Genomic DNA, 17159 nt, shown 5'->3' on the forward strand with positions numbered 1-17159 from the left:
AGTGGTAATGGCTACTCTGAAGTGTGTCCAGTTAGCAGTCTATGAAGCGTTTTGTCTACCTATTTAAAAACAAACCTTTGGTTATATAACAGTAATCTCTTTCAATGAAATACTCCTCATATATCTGTTTTTTAAGTGGCAAGATCAGAGTCCCTTGGGCCCAGTAATAATAAGTAATTAATAAGTTACTTAATAAATAATAAGGGACTTGAGGTTTTAATCACTGACAGTTAACACCTTCCTAAGTGTTCTCTCTCATGTGAGGTCTTTGTTTTCAAAGATAAGGAGTCAATCTGTTCCCCTTAGCAAGGTATCAGTATTAACAATACAAATAGTGTATCCTTGCATCAAATGATGACAGACATACCACCTCTGAACAACTTTTATTCTCTGCACCTGAAGCTCTCTGGCAGTCTTGGCAACAGAGATCAGCGGCAGCTATCACGGCAGCTCCCTGGATGATTAATGACGTCGATCTGGCGGGACCACAGTAACCTTGGCAACTATAACCTGCAATTCCTGCACTACCACTGTCGGATTTACTGTGGCAGGGGCCAAACAGGCCAAGAGTAAAATGAAGCAGGAAACTACACACCTGACACCTCTAAGGAGCCCACACTTTAATCAGAGCTGGCAGAAATTAATTCAAGAGGAATTCTGACACAGGCACCACGGCTCTCTTCTGCTTTTATCCTTGAATCCAAGAACCTGAGACTTAATTGGCATCAGAGAACTGGGGTGAGGGGGGTTAGTTTTATATAAGTGCAGTATTAAGGTATACTTTGCTTAGGTGGAAAATGGATCATTTTGATTTTTCAGTGTCTACCAATACCCTTCAATGTTTAGAAAACTAAGGGGACAAACATTTAATTAGCCAAGGTACCCTTTAAATTTAATTTGGTTCCCCATTATTCATACTACCTTCCCAGTGTTACTATTTGCTCATTCAAGTTACAAACCCTGAGCCCAACGGAGATTTAATTCAATACATCAAACACTGAGAGCTTTCTAAAGGTCAAGCCTTATACTAAACCCTGGGGATACTAAAAAAAATGTTTTTGTAATGCATGTATACCAGCATTTATAGCATAATTAAAAGAAAACTAATCTACTAACAATTGTCAAGTATACTAGTGGTTATATCTGAATGGTGAGATCATGAATTTCTATCCCCACTTACTTTTCTCTTTTTCTGAATTGTCTAAACCTTTTTTTTTTTTCTTGGCCACGAGGCATGTGGGATCTTAGTTCCCCAACCAGGGATCGAACTTGAGTCCCCTGCAGTGGAAGCGCAGAGGCTTAACCACTGGACTGCCAGGGAAGTCCCCTAAACCTTTTTAATATACGCATGTGTTACCCTTGTAACTATTAAAAACCAAAATCAAAAGCTAAGGCTCCTTCTATGAGAAACGGAAGTAAGGACAGCTTCATTGTATATTTGTTATGTTTCACAAAGCAATTTTTACCTTAATAGAAATTAAGTTTTCCTTAAGTTTTAAATATTCCCAATAATTATTATCAAAAAGTATTTGGAGAATCTGTGATCCTATCCGACAGCAAAGGAGTTGTGACCTGACCAGTTGAATTAAGCGCTCAAAATTTATTTGTCTCAGGTAAGGAGTCACTAGGCCATAAAAAGAGTCCTTGGCTTTAAAAATACTACTTATAATGTTAGATAATTTAGTGGCTCCAAAGGTCTCTAGGGAAACACCACTTGTTAACCAGAAATAAAGAGTTTTTATTTAAAGAAGTAAAAAAAATGAATCACTGGGACCTATATATTTGTTTTTGTTTGTTAGTTTTGTTTTGTTTCAGTAGATACAAGTGAAAAATGAGTTTCTGCAACGTGGTTTGGCTACTTAAGCTTATGTTAGAAGTCTGGGTAAATATATAATACTCAAAGAAATAAACTGAAAACCACAAAACAAATATTTATAACCGAATGCTTAACCACAGTACTAGCAATGAAATTCCTCTCTAATGAGCCCAGATGAGTAGCTGCAAACTCTAACTGGTAAGTCACCTTTAAGGTTATGTTTTTCAGGAGCATTTGTATAAGCTACTCATAAATTTCAATCATAATCGACCATTTCAAAAGTCACTGAAATTTCTGTCCGTTAACCAGCTCCTAATTGTTCTGAGAATCACGTTCTCCACTCTTAAACTGATAATAAAAGTGCAACCTCAGTTTTGGAGGAGGAGCAAAGGGGGAGGACAGAGTATCTACATAAGCTAAGAAAACTATGTGCTGTCTCTTTTAACCTCCAACCTATGGCCCTTTACTTTTCTTTTTTCTTTACTTACACTTTCCATCTGTCAACAAGTGCTTGTAATTTTATTACACTGTCCTGTAGTTTATGCAGAGTTGGTATTATTTTACAGAGTTCTGTTAATGGACTGGATAAATGGTAATGCTATTTAAACTAGTCTCCTGCTCCAACAAACACAGCTGCAACTGTACTACTATTTCTGAGCAAACATCTTGACCTGAACATGGAGTGCTCTCTCAACCCGTCCAAAGAGAAATTGGAGCAGACAGCAAAGGAAAAGCATATTTGGCCGCTAGCAGCAACCAACCGTGTCGAATCATAATTCATATACAGTGTACCCTCTTTTTCTTTTATACTGCATTTAGAGTTTTTTTTAAAAAGCATGTGTGCTTCTTCACCTGGCATCTCATTTTCAGCCAAGAGTCAAATGGCGATTATTCATTACAGAAGCACAAAGAAAATCTGTATAATGTCCAGTTTGCTTAGATTTAATCTAAGCAAACAATGATAAAAGTCAAACATCAGTGTATGAACTATATAGTAAAACAAGTAAACTTTTTCATTGATTATGTATCAGGAAACAATAGTATTAAGTAAGGGTAAAAGATAAAATAAGTTAGGAAAAGAACTAGAGGTACGAATTAGCATTATGCATCAATTTATAAAGAGAAAATAAATCTAAACTTGTTTCTTTCATGAATTCTAGATGTGTATGGCTCTACTGAATTATACAGTAGGGCAACTGTAGATCATTTGATATGCAAATACAACCACCAGTCGACTTTTCCCTGTCACAACATATTGTCCTATTGTTTGTCCAAAATCCTGTATCTTTTGTTTGGTCACTTATCCTTCTTGTGAAAGAAAAGTTCATTTTTAAATGAACATTTTAAAGGACATTTTTGTATGTAGATTTGTGCATATTTTTCCATCTGTCAGAACAGTTGTTTCGGGTTAGCTACTAGGCACCTGTATCATATGAAGAATACTTGAACTTGCATCCTTCCTCTTGGAAATTAAACTAGACAGGCAGCTAGCTTCACAAGCTTTTGTTCCTTTATTTATTAAATACTCTTAATGGTGGTTGTTTAATCAATTAGTGATCACCATCATAAAAAACTGGTCACATGTAGCTTATAACTTTCCTCTCAAGAGAAAGATCATTGCTAACAATCCACTAGGTCTAATTCAGGTGAGAGAACAGTGCCTCAACTCAAAAGAAGATTCCTTTTTCCTGATGCAGAAAAAAATTACACCTCTATGTTTCCATGTGTATCCAGTGTCTATGTCAGGTGTCAAGTCACAATCAGTATTGAACATTAAGCCATCAAGCTCTAACTTCAGGAAATCAAAGCCTTCAAGTCCCTCTTGCAACTAGTCCCACACCAGAAACAAAATTTTATCTTCCATTCCCAGGGGAAATTCCCAGGGGAAATCCTTTGAGCCAAACAGGCACAACATGACTCTGAACACATTTTCTAGCTGCCTACCGCCCCACTTGTTAACATGCTTTTAATTAACTACAAAATGTTGCCTTATAGTTTTATGGGTTCTGTTTCTTTAACTCACATAAGGATTCTGAGTCATCTTCTTTCATACAGCAGCTTCATAAAGTTATAAAATCATAACAAAACATAAGGGAAAATCCCTTGGTCCATTATATGACATTGTCAAAGGGGGCAAAATATTAAACAGAATATAATTTGCTGATAAGTGATTCTGCACTAGATTATTATACCACCTGAATCCCTCTAAGAAAATTAATCCAAGTACTTCCAGACTAAAAATCAAACATTCTAGTTTCTCAGAGACAGTGTTAAAGTTACTTCCTATATTTTCCTCTCTTCAGCTTAATAATTTTAATTCTAGCTATAACAGTCATTCCATTTAAATTATATTTTCATAGCTACATAGGAAACAGACAATTTTCTAGACAACGTGGATTGTTTTTATATGCACATTGTTAGCAAAGTAGTAATTTAATAGCACTCAATGTATACTAGCTTTGAAATCAATTCTTCAAAATCCCCTCAATCAAAAAAAAGTTAAAGCAGAAAGTAGAATCTATTAAACCCATCTCTGTAGCCCTTCTTGTAAACTAAGCACAAATAATTAAATACAAGTATCAATTTATATTCATACATATAATTTTCGTAACAGCCTACATCTAGTTTCCTTGGTAAAAATAGTCCTTAAGAGAATTCTCGTTAAAAAGGTGGTCTCAAGGTTTCTTTATTTGATTCTTTTAAATTTACTTAAACTGGGCCAATTAACCAGCAGGGAACACAACGCAGAGGAGAAATACTGCTAGGTGACTTTGGCTATCCTTAGAGGAACAGAATCAGGGAAGTCAGACTCTAGAGAGAAGACCTGGTGTGTAGCTGGCTCCACCTTCGCCTGCTGGGAAAATTCTCTCTATAGTCAGCTAAGGTGTGAGGAGGACCTAACACAGATCCTAAATGAGATACAATGTGGGGGGAGGGCTGTGGGAAGAGAGCCTTCCTACTTCTGGAATTCATAACAACAATATTGAACTAGTAGGCTACCACGAAGCCGTGGCTACAAAGTCAAGTTCAGAAAAAGCAATCTTTTCACTTACCCCACAAGCATGACCATATGGGACTTTCCCCACCATCCAGGTGGGAGCCAGGCTGAGCAATTTATTCTATATATCCCAACGATTTTTCACAACATCCACAAACATCAATAATCGTTATTTATTTCTCCAACACTTTGTAGCTTATCTCCCATCTGCACAAAATCATTCATATGGCTGAAAATCTAATTTTAAAAGCTTTCAAAAGTATATTTTCACTATGCACATTAGGTCAATGCACAAGCATTCCAGGGAAGAAAAACCGATTCTGCCTAAAACTCACGTTACGCTCCTTCCAAAGAAGTACTTCTGTTAACAGTCAATGATGTATTTGATATGAAACCCTTCCAGTCGTTCATATTGCAGAGTTTGGAATTCTGGCTTTAAAAGGAACATTTAAGAGGAAATTTACAGTCCTCTTTAAATACCTTATAATAATATTTCCAGACTAATAAACACTATGTGAATACAGAAACAATATCAAAAAAGCTGACATTAAAAACCCCAACTTGACAAGAAAACACTGCCAACTTCCTCTGAAGAGGAAGTGCAGTGGCAATCTTTCCCTTCAGAACTTAATCAAAAGTTTCCATAAAGAAGTTAGGTAAATCTCCCCATCAGGACCAAAAAAGAATAATACAATTACAATAACATATACACGAATCAGTAAATGCTAACCAAACAAAGGAACTGGAACCACTGGAAAACCAATCATAAATTTCCAAAAAAAAAAAAAAAATGAAAAGAGAGAGAAAAGAAAAAAAGAAAGGCAAACTTTTAATCCATTAATCTATGGGTGAATAGATGAATAGATTCCAGGAAAGCACAAGGAAACAGATCCAAAATACATTTAATAAAACGCGAGGTACTAACCAAAGCAACAATAACTATTTCTGTCTACTTACAGTCTGTATAGCTTCGAAGTCCCCAGAAACAGCAACTCAGGAAACAGCTGAAGGTGATTTCTGTTTAAACGCCTTTTGAGAAAAACAAAAACAAAGCGTATGTTACATAGAAAGTACCCAACAATGAGACTGTGATTGGGTAGTGTCATGCCTCATCCTGTATTTCAGTAAAGAATGAAACGACATTCAAGAGAATTCAAGCATTGAAAATCAGAAGTTGGTTACACCTTTTGTTACATGACTCTTTAAAGCAATTTTCCATTGTGCTTACTCAGATGATGATTACTGGGGCCTAAACTCTAAATTCACATCCCCTGCGACATCAGTCAACCAGCACAGATGCAATGAAACAGGATTTCTGGACTCAGACTCTGGTGTCTAGGTTAGGCAAGTTCAACATACAGCAGAAATACCATATTAAATGGTGCCCTAAAATAATTCATACGCTGTCCCCAATGACCTACATTTTCAGCCAAGGTACTGAGGGGAGGTGGAAATTTCATTTTTTTTAGCTTTTCATTTAGTTTCAGAAATATGTATAAGAAAGTGTCAGCATGGTTTCTACCTCTAGGCAAAATCACAAGAAAACCGCAATCCACAGTTCTTGACTCTTAACTGAATAAGGCTGACTTATAACTAACAGTGAGGGCAAAAATGTTTAAGTAATGTTTTTTCCTTAATGTTTAACTGATATTGCGATGTCTTAAATATTTTAGAAAAGAATCTGAATGCAACTCTAACTCAATTTAAGCCCCGGTACTACATAACTAAGCTCTTTTGGACTATGCACATTAACTAAAGAGTGGCAAAATCTAGCCCTCATGTACTCATATCCCAATCTCATTCGTTTTAAGTGTACAATTTAACGTTTCAGTAAAAATAAATATCTATCCTCTCTACTTTTCCCAAATTTAAATAAAATGATGACAAGCTGATGTAAAATGCACACTTAAATGATTTATAAGCTGCTATAGCTCCAGAGGAGAGTAAGGACGTCCAGAAACTAACATCACACTGAAGAAACTTGAGGTGTTTCTTGTGGTCAAGATAAATGTTAAGGTGGCAGGAAAAGAGGGCATATCAATCTTGCCCTCTTCTAAATACGATGACATATTTAAACGGTCATCAGATGGGAGCAGAATTACAGTTATTTAGTCTCTGGAGGGCAGGAATAGCACTAGTAATTATAACTCAAGAAAGTAGATCATAAGGAAGACCTTTCTAAGTATAAAAGATATTAAGAAATGGGATGATCGGCTTTAGGAAGCTCTCAACTCCTTACTCCGCATATATTCAAGCCGAGGCTATGCATTTTTTTCCCCGCAACGGATGTAATAAAAAGAAATTCTGCATTAAGTGAAAAGTTGGACAAGGTGAACTTCAGAACTTCTTCCAACTCTAAAATGCCATGAGGCAATGACAGCTATGCTTACCGTCTTTTGCTACATAACTCATATTATTAAGAAGTTGGTCATCTACAGAAATACTCTCAGCACTTAATAAAATGTATGCTCATGAAAATGGATGCTGAGACAATCAGAGGGAAAATAGTAAAATCAGTAGTGAAAGGGTGGACTTACTTTTCACCTGCACTAATTTTGATGAATAAAGCACATAACAAGGTTAAATGTAAAGTGAAACCAAAAGCTTTTATTTTTTTTTCTTTGCCAGGCATGGTTCTGAGGAAAGAGTACTTCCAGAGTCTACCATTAAACATTTTCAATAAAATATAACTTAACGATGACCTTGTTATATTGTGTCTGAAAAAAGAGATTACAAGTATTCACAACAGGGCTAATGAGAATTTGTCTAGGGAAGACTCCCCATCGTCCAAAGAGGCAATTGCAATATTTAACATGACAGAGATGTGCTTTCATAATCTGATCCAAACCATTGGACTAACAAACATCGTCCATGATTCTCCAGCCAAAACAAGCACGCTCCTTCAGGTCCCCAGCCCCTGCAGAGGCAACTCTCTGTATGGAGCTTTCCCTTTTCTCCAAAAGGTACTTTCTTACATCCTCTGTGTAATTCCCCTGATTCTCCTACATGAAGTTGATTCCTCCCTTGCCTGTGTCTCCATATGCCCATAGTATTTGATAAATAAGAGTCCCTCACACTATATTATACTTATTCACATACTGGTCTGATTCCCACTACACTGTAAGCTCTTCAAGTGTAAAGGCCATATCTGTGTATTTCCTTCCTTCTTCCCGGGCACTTATTAGGTCCTTAGGAAAAACTGCTCTTTGCATTTTGATATAGTTCAGCAAAATCCTAGCATGTGCATTTTATGTTCAGGCAACTTTCTCCAGGCATGCTCCCTAAGGTACCCACCTTAGGTTTTATGCCACCCTCCAGATAACCGAAGACCCGCCACCAAACCTCCTTTCATGTGCTCTATATAGCAATTGCCTCCCTTCCCTTCCTTCAACCTCCCCCAGCCATGCCATTCTCAACATCATCTAGAAATTGGAAGGAATTCAATATGTTGAAATAAATTCAAATATCCAAGTGACGGAGGGCTGCTACCAGATTTCTTGTTAATGGGTCTACATTGGTATCATTTTGGATATTGTAAGAAAGTAGATAATTCAGATAGGGTGCAAGCAGGGTCTTTTCTCAATTTTTTCTCAAGTTCTTAGTGGTTCTTAATTCATTCCCAAAGTAATAGCTAACATATATTAAGCTTACTAGGTGATAGTCACTGTTCTGAGAAGTTTACATGAATTATCACATTCATTCTACCCCATAAGTAGGTGCTACTGTCACTGCTGTTTTGGATGAAGGCACACAGCTCATAGAAAGTAGAGCTAGAACCTGAATTCAGGTGGGCTGACTCCAGAACATACCCTCTGAATCACTCCTTTCAAAGAGACACAGTCTAAACATTCCTCAAAATAATTCAGAATAATGTAATCCTCAACTTTCCTTTTCACCAGTCTTTTTTTGGGAAAAATGTAGTTTTACATAGCCCACTTCCTAAATATCTATGAATGAATCACCTAAAAATAAAACACCAAGTTTTATTTAAAAAAAAAAAAAAACTAGCTGTATAGGCAGTTCACTATTTTAATGATCTATTTAAAATACCTAAAATTGAGAGCAAAACAAAAATACGTATAAAATATTTTCCTCAGAATTCAAGTAATTTATCACTATTTCTTGAAAATTATTATGAATGATCTTAATGTGTCTAAGCCTACCATGTGTATAAGACACAGTACTATCATACAAAAAAAGGCAGATAATAGGTGACGTGGTAACACGCATAGAAAAACAGTATGATTCCACTTTTTTTCTTTAAAAGAGTATCAGTACACTTTTGCTTCCTGTTCTATTTCCTCTTCCATTAGAACTAAGAATAAATGGAAATACAAACATTAAAATAAAAAGTGAAACTCTTCCAAAATATTCAATAAAGGAAAAAAATTTAAGCAGAATTTATAATACAATGACCAGAAATTAACTTTTTAAACTAAAGAGGATTTTTTAAAATCCAGAATTAAGTTAAAGACTATCAAGGTGCACAACAATTTCTAAACACAGCTCGAGAAAAAGTAACCTAGCTTCTTCTAATACCACAGAATACTTCTTAGTAGCTTGAAGGTGAGCGTGTCATAATAATAACTCTAATGTAAATGTGTTAAAGAAGTTAACATCTAATAGACCAAGAACAGATAAACAGCATGTAGTGAATTAAGGGCATCTCAGAGGAGGATTTATGGGAACCAACATGAATTTGCTGCATTAAGCAGACCAGGTGGGTCAGTTACCAATTGTTCCCAGCAAGGATACTCAATTGTGTCAAAGGACAGATAAGAGATTCAGTGATATTCAGCTCCTGTGTCATCACCAGTTAGGTGGAATCTGCCCACAAGATCTCAGGAGACTGACTGAAAATTCGCTGGATAGAAATTCATGGTTTCAGAGAAGTGTGTAATGTGGGTCTCTGAGACACATTTTTTTAGGGTAAAGATAAGAAAGATCTCAGCAACTGTTTCCTCTGTGCTATGGGCTATTTTATGACTGTGACCTTCAGTGGGGTGAATGATCTTTCTGTGTCACACTAAAGACCACTGGCCTCTGAAATGCAGGTTCTTAACAACCTCAACTTGAAGGGCAGCATAAGCATTATTGACAAGCATTGTTTCAAATTATTATCTGGCAGCTGCTCCTGTGACTTGTCCATTACTAGAGGTTGGAGGTATCTTATTGTTTCAACTTTCACCTCAATTCAATTAACATTTGCAACGTTCACCCCAATCCAAAATGTAAAATGAAAACGATTTTACCAAAGCTAGTAAAAAATGCAAGTCTCATATTTACCTGTCATTGTAAATGTAAGGTATTTACAATGTGCCTGATCTGTAACAAGTATTTGATAAATGCTGCCTTAAAAAGTCTCTTTTACAATCTCCTATTTCTCAAACATAAATGCCTTCTTCTCAGGTAAATTTCCATTTGTCTTTTATGCTAACATTTTTAAAGCAAAGATTTTTAACATTTAGCTAGTATTAGATAAAGTTTGTATTTTCAGCAGTGATATCAGTATTTTCACCCTTTATATTCTGTGGTAGGGAGATCAAAACTTATTAATAAAAATGTTGCTTCCTATTCATTCCCCTTACTTCTTGATATTCTCTATATAGTCAGAGATTTTGATAACTACTCTGAAAAAAATTTGCAGAAGGTTTTGTACTTTCTTCGCATCTCGTCTATTGATTATATGCTATAAGAAAATCAGAAGGAAAACGATAGTAAATATGGATATTTAAAAGTCAAATTTATTATAGACACATTTTTTTAGCTCAATAAGATAAAATAATTCCGAAACTCAGCTTCTGAAAAACAGGAAAGGAGATGCTGAAATGTATAATAATAATAGTTCCTTACATGCTAACTCTGCGTCAAGCATTTTGTGAAACTCTGTGCATTATCTTAGTAAAATCGTGTACCGATACTATGAGATATGATAACTGTTTCTGTTTTAATGATGATAAAACTGCAGTTTTAAAAGACGAAGCAATTTGATCAAGATCTCACAGTGGAATTGAAACCAAGGGTTTTTTGATGCCACTCCTAGCTAATGTTTTAAAAGCAGGTAGAAGAGTTTGTATCTGTTTAGAAAGCACAATCAACAGCACAACCAATGAGTGTCTGCCAATATTCATAGGACACCAGGCAATAACATATAAAATTACAAGGTGCCTACACTGAGGGGAGTCTAGGTTATCTACACTGAGCAGAGCAGCAGCAGAGAGATGAAGCCCCACCTGCATCCAGGGCGGACAGACACTGCCAAGAAGACAATCAAACAAATTTTTGTTAATGTTATCTTAAAGCAAGATTCCAATTGCATTAAAACCAAATCAGTGCTATTGTTACCAAACTTTCATTCTGAAAGTGTTTTCACCAATATTTCTCCCGGTCCAGCAGATATAAATTGCTTTGAAAACAGATAAGAGCAATATATACAAAGTCCATACAGAAAAGTCTCTCCTTCTATGGAAAGTTGTGAAATTCAGTCTAGAAGGCATAATTCAGGCAGAAAGGTATCCAACAGGAATGAAAGACAGAGTTCAATGTAAAATATTTGACATTCGTTGCTTCCACAAATACATTGTAACAGTGCAAACTAAACTACTCATTTCAGGGGAGGTATAAAGGACACAGCATCCAGCAAACACTGTCACAAAGGATGAGCCCAAAACAGATGTGGGAAAAATAAACAGCCTTGCTGTTCCAGAATTTATAAAACGGTCCACAAAGAGCAAACAGGCCTTCTCACCACCGTTCAACTTCAAGGCCCATTAAAAAAAAAAATGCTGCATGAGAAACCCTCTCAGACAGATTGAATGTTCTGCAAAACTTCTAATAGTGCACTTGCATTAAAGCCTTCTAAGACCATAGTCAGTAAATGTAATTTAAAATCGTTCAATATTGCTTACAAACAGGTGAGAATAATTTGATATTTGGCTATCACAGATAGTGATACACTCTTGAACATCTAGGTGCATGATTTATCTCATACAATGTACATGCTGCGTTTGAGATGTTCTTAAAGAGCCTTTCCCAAGAAAATAACTGCCGTGATTTTAAACTTGGGTATAAAGGTGCCAGAGAACAATTCTTTTAAGATGAGCTTGCATTCTTTTCCAAGGAGATTAGCACTGTTAGTTTGCCCTTACTTCAAGAAAAAGGACGTGTTATGTGTTGCCTATAAACTTGCAGGTTGAGTCAGAAGAGGGATTCTCCACCTTGATGAACAGGGGATAAGGGGAGCCTTCCTTCAGACCTGTTCCACAACCTATTCTCTATTTGAACTCATGTATAGCGACCTACAACAAAAATTCTAGAGTGCCGTAGTTCCTCAGCCTCACATTGGCTGTCTCATGCCTACGCATGGTATGCACACCCAGGGAGAAATAACTCAGCACCACCTTCAAAAAATACATGTGCCTTTTAGATATCCTTTAAGGAGAGGATAGTGTTTAGTCAAATTTAGGCTCTATTGTAAAGACATTTCTAAATTAAAATGAGTATTTTCTTTGTATTTACTTGATAGAAACTTTAAAATAGCTAAGTGAACAGGCTTTGCATGGCTTCATTATAATAATATTTTCAGGACTCTTTTTTTCAAGCAAAAATGAGTATCAAATGACAAAGTTAGTAGAAAAAAGGTAATCTCAAATCCAAAGATACCAAAACTTGGAATGTTTAAAGCAATATTGTCTTATAGGAACGCCTTTACAACTTATTGGTAGGAAAAAAAGTGCAGTCCAAGCCTTTGCCTTTATCACTTCTGCAATTTCCTTATTGCAAGGGTATGACCGTGAAGTTAATGAAATATCTAATATCCAAGGTTTTCAATGGTATGCTATTGGTTCTCATTAATGTAACTTAGGCATATACGCATTTTATTTTGCATTGAGTGTTTCGTTGCATTTCGGACAAAATACCCTAATTTTTTTGGACAACCTTAAAAAATTTTCAAAAACTTTCTCATACTCTTGCATTTGTATTATCCAGGAACTTACAAAAGCAGATGATTTGCAGTAGTGAAACACTGAAGTGGCCATAAAATAGAACTTTAATGACTGCAGCATAATCCCGTAAGACATAAGTGAACAACATAACTTTACACCAGCATAGAAAAGTCAGGGGTCCCATTGTGATTTTTTTTAGCCTTCTAACACATTACACACTAACCAAGAAATACCTTGAATTAATAATTTTGCATGGAGACTTTATTGCAAGTATACACAGGCATCTTCCGTGAAATATAAAGAAGGATAATTCTTAAATGTTTCTTTACTGTAGCTTATTTGTAGTTTTTTTTTCCTTAATTAATTTCCATTGACTATCTAGTCACTTAACTATATTAGATTTCATTTGAACATTTGATTAAACAATATGAGACCTGTTAATACAATCTACATGAGGCACATTCTCAAGGCTTCATTCTCATCCCAGATAAGCAGGTACTACTGGCAACACAGGGCATCCACGGGAATCACCAGTGCACATGTTAGGTCAGGGCGTAGAATAGGAAACTGTCAAAACAGGAAGTACTGTGTGCTCATAATGTGTAGGCGTGATTAAAACTTATTCCTTTTACAATGATTCATAACCACATTCTGATCATCGTATCATCTGCTGTTGTTCTCTATACAATACAAAGAAGGAAGTGAGGGGAAAGGAGGCAGTGAGACAGAAAAGGGGGGAAGGGAGAGAGGATTTCTATACCCATCTACTTCTTGACATTTTGACTGATAACTTTGTATTTCATCAATTCTTTGAAGTGTAAAAAATGTGTTTCTTTTGTAGCTATAATGCTTTGATTTACCAATAATGATTTTCTCATCCTATACTAAAATTAAATCCAACCTAATCACATGACCCTGTTTCTTAGAGATTAAAAGTTGGATTTCTAAAAGGCACAGCTCTTATCTTCTGTTCTCAGATGGCTTCTTTCCCTAGATCAAGTTAAAACTCTATCAACATAAAATAAAAAGAAAAAAACTTATAATTTTGAAATATTCACAAAATATCATTTGGCATTGTTCTGATTTTATCATTTTAAAATGAAAAAATAACTTAGAACCATAAATTGCATACGAATAAAGTTAATGTTTTTATTTTTTGTTCTTCACACAAAGAAAGAAAATTAACTTGCCATATTATATATTATATATATATACAGTATAAATGGCATTTACAAGATAAACCTGCATTTATACACCTTTTCATAATTTGGAGTTTGAATTTAAAACTCACGTTTAAATTTCTAAAAAACATATAAGCTCACACAAGATATAATTATTTAAAAGTTAACTCACTGATTACTTCCTGTTTATCACATTGTCTCTTGCAACTTTCGGGGGAAAAAAAGACAATTTGTGTGATGTTAATGACATCACCTACTACAATAAGAATATATACCATAATAATATTATTATAAGGCCATAGTAATTTGATTATAGAACTCTCTGGGTGGCTTTTTTAATTTTTATTTTTTAATTAATATACTGAACAAAATTTAAAATAGTTTGTTCCACAATAACCTGAATGCATTCTTTAGCAAAACTGCTTGCCATTTAATGTATTTAAAGAAATAAATATTTGAAAAGTGTATCCACAATGTTCCTAAGAAATGGTTTTGAATTCCAGAGTCCCAAGGAGATGAATTGGCTGTCAGATAACAATGTGTTTCCATCAGATGGACTTGGCAGTTGTAAACAAAAGGAATTTTCTCAGCTTTTCCTCACAAATATGAAATATTTGCTCTCAGCCAACAGCTGGGGTGATTTAAAGAAGTCCTGCATATATATTAGTTTTCATTCAAAATTACAAATCCTCCTCCCACTCTGAAACATCTGACTGCATCTCCGTAGAATAGAAAATTGTTCTGAGATGAAGTGACATTCCCGGAGAAGTAAAAGTCAAAAAATAGTACCTACTTACAACTTTAATCGAATTTCAGATCATAAGGTAACTGGTTAATAATTTTTAGGAAAAGTTAATTTATTCAAGATGAAAGTTCAAATGATACTCCAAAGTGGCTTGAAAAATAATGAGAAAGTTTGGTTTGTTCCAGTGTTTCTGAAAATATTTAAAACTACAATATAAACAAAATACAGACTTCATGAAAAGCCACTGGGAATCCTTCAATTGTGTCGAAGTTGTTTAAGAAAAAAATATACATATACATACATATATGTCTCTCACATGGAAAAATGTATATATGTGACTACTAAACACATATATATGAATAAATAAGTTATTCATGAAAAAACTGTTAATGTTTAAATGATAATTTTAAATTATCTATTCATCTTACTAAACATTTAAATTATATTAATGCTTAGTTTTTAATGGATGAATTAAAAATACTTTTGCCAAGTTCTCACTAGAAATTAGCTATTCATAAAAGAGATCAAAGAATAAATACTTTCAGAGTATTTTTATATATTAAGAAACAGCTTATGAACTTATAAACTTTGTTATAAACTTAACCAAATATTTACCTTATTTTTATCCCCTCCCCAAAACTAGCTCTAAGTACTGGTTTTAAATTTATTTTGAATTCCACAATTATATCCCTATATTGTAATATTATTCATGAACAAAATTTTATAGCAAAATAAATTAGGTATCTCTGTTTAAGTTTACTTTAGGTTATAAAAATGTAGCCTATATTTACAAATACCTTAGAAGTTGGCAAGCCACTTTTATATTTACAATTACACAGAATTAACTTTTGCCCTTGGGCCCAGTGAATCTGCGTACGTGCTATGCTCTAAATGAACTTCATATTTCACTATTTTAAATAAAATTTTTATTTTTACCTAAAGTGCCTCTTAAAGCAGGCATGGAAACATTAAGATAATTGTTGCTACTTTTAAGAGAGCTGACATTTGCCCTTAGAAATGCAAAGCTACTAAACTTGAATTATCAAGACATATGGAGATATGTAATTCATATTTCAAATGACAAACTGTGTATTTTATCTAATTATTTCAGCAGAGGTTTTTGTCTTTTGTATATATACACTATAGGCATAAAATAATAATGGTCCTCCAGTAATATATAACAATCCATAAGATTTTGTGCCTGAAAAAATAAAAATGTATTTTAAATCCTGAAGTCCACATTTGATCTTCTTGGAAAAAAACAATCAATGTTAAATGATGTGTTTTGATAACATAACTCTTACTTCTATTTCTACTAAATTCTTTTTCCAGCAAAAAAATATTTAGAAAGCTACTATAAAATAATGAAATAAAATTGTGAATAGCAGTTATTAACAATACTCACCACGTGTTAAATATCAGAAAGCAAATCTTTATCACTAAGAACTTTAAATATTTCCTCCAATGTCACTAATGACACACATAGCAATAGCATGGGAACTAAAATAACTATCAGCAAAACTCTTCTTTTCCATAATGCACCACAAATACAAATAAAATCACTACCTTTCTTCCTACATAAGCAAATAAAACAAACTAGATGAAAAATAAGAAAAAATGTACATCTCTAAGTACCAAAGCAATGGTTACCAAGGAAGTAAATGTCTCAGGAAAGTAAGTCTGTATTTTTGAACTTGTACAAGTTAGTACTATTTATGCAAAAATTCTATTATTTCTAATCGTAAATTAGTTTGAAAATCACTTTATCAACTTCTTGTTTCTGTAAACTTACAAAGACTAAGGCATGAAATTGAAGACATGGTCCTTGAAGTGCAAGTATTTTTTAAAATATAGTTATGTCGTCATAAGTTTGGAATTGAAAATACTTACAGTCTCTCCAGTTCTTTAAGATCCTGGAATGCTCCCCTTTCAATGGTGCTAATCTTATTCTCCATAAGCTGACTGAAATGCAAAGTATAACAGGAGTCTTAATGTTACCATTCACCATCTGAAAAAGTGTCAATTCAGCAACTGAAAACTTGTCCCTTTATGAAGTTAAATACTGCTCTGGTTTGAGATTCAATATCAAATCTAACAATGTTATATCTGAGAAAAATCAGGGAAGGAAAATAGCATCCTCATCACGAAACTTTCATAAAAAATACTAATTCAGTTTCTCACAAAATTTCGTCAGAATCCTGAACCATAAACTATAGTATATCCCGAAAAGTAACCCATGACACTACAACTTTGATGGCTGTTTTTCAAGTGAGTTCTTAACTGAAAGAAACAACATACAATAATTCATCATACACATACTTCAATTCACTGATGGATATACGTCAGAAACTGGAAGAATTCATAAAGGCCAAAAATGTGTTTTTCAAAAATGAACAATGAACACGCAATGATCAAGAGTATATGTTCACTGCAATGTAAACATTTATAAATCTGTAGGTAAAAACAATTTTAC

The 17159-nt window shown here is 34.4% G+C and overlaps 1 protein-coding gene across 2 annotated transcripts in view; it reads right to left on the bottom strand.

The window, feature by feature from the left end:
* The window catches only part of SLIT2 (slit guidance ligand 2), a 380353-nt gene that overhangs the window by 359561 nt on the left and 3633 nt on the right, over positions 1-17159 (bottom strand). For both annotated transcript variants that reach the window (XM_068543162.1, XM_068543161.1), the window contains exons 3-4: positions 16577-16648; positions 5772-5843 (exon numbers count right to left, since the gene is read on the bottom strand). In XM_068543162.1, the coding sequence (XP_068399263.1) occupies positions 5772-5843; positions 16577-16648 (144 nt within the window). The remainder of the gene's footprint in view (positions 1-5771; positions 5844-16576; positions 16649-17159) is intronic.

The sequence above is a fragment of the Eschrichtius robustus genome, chromosome 4 (genome assembly GCF_028021215.1).
Source record: "Eschrichtius robustus isolate mEscRob2 chromosome 4, mEscRob2.pri, whole genome shotgun sequence".
In the NCBI taxonomy this organism is placed as follows: Eukaryota; Metazoa; Chordata; class Mammalia; order Artiodactyla; family Eschrichtiidae; genus Eschrichtius; species Eschrichtius robustus.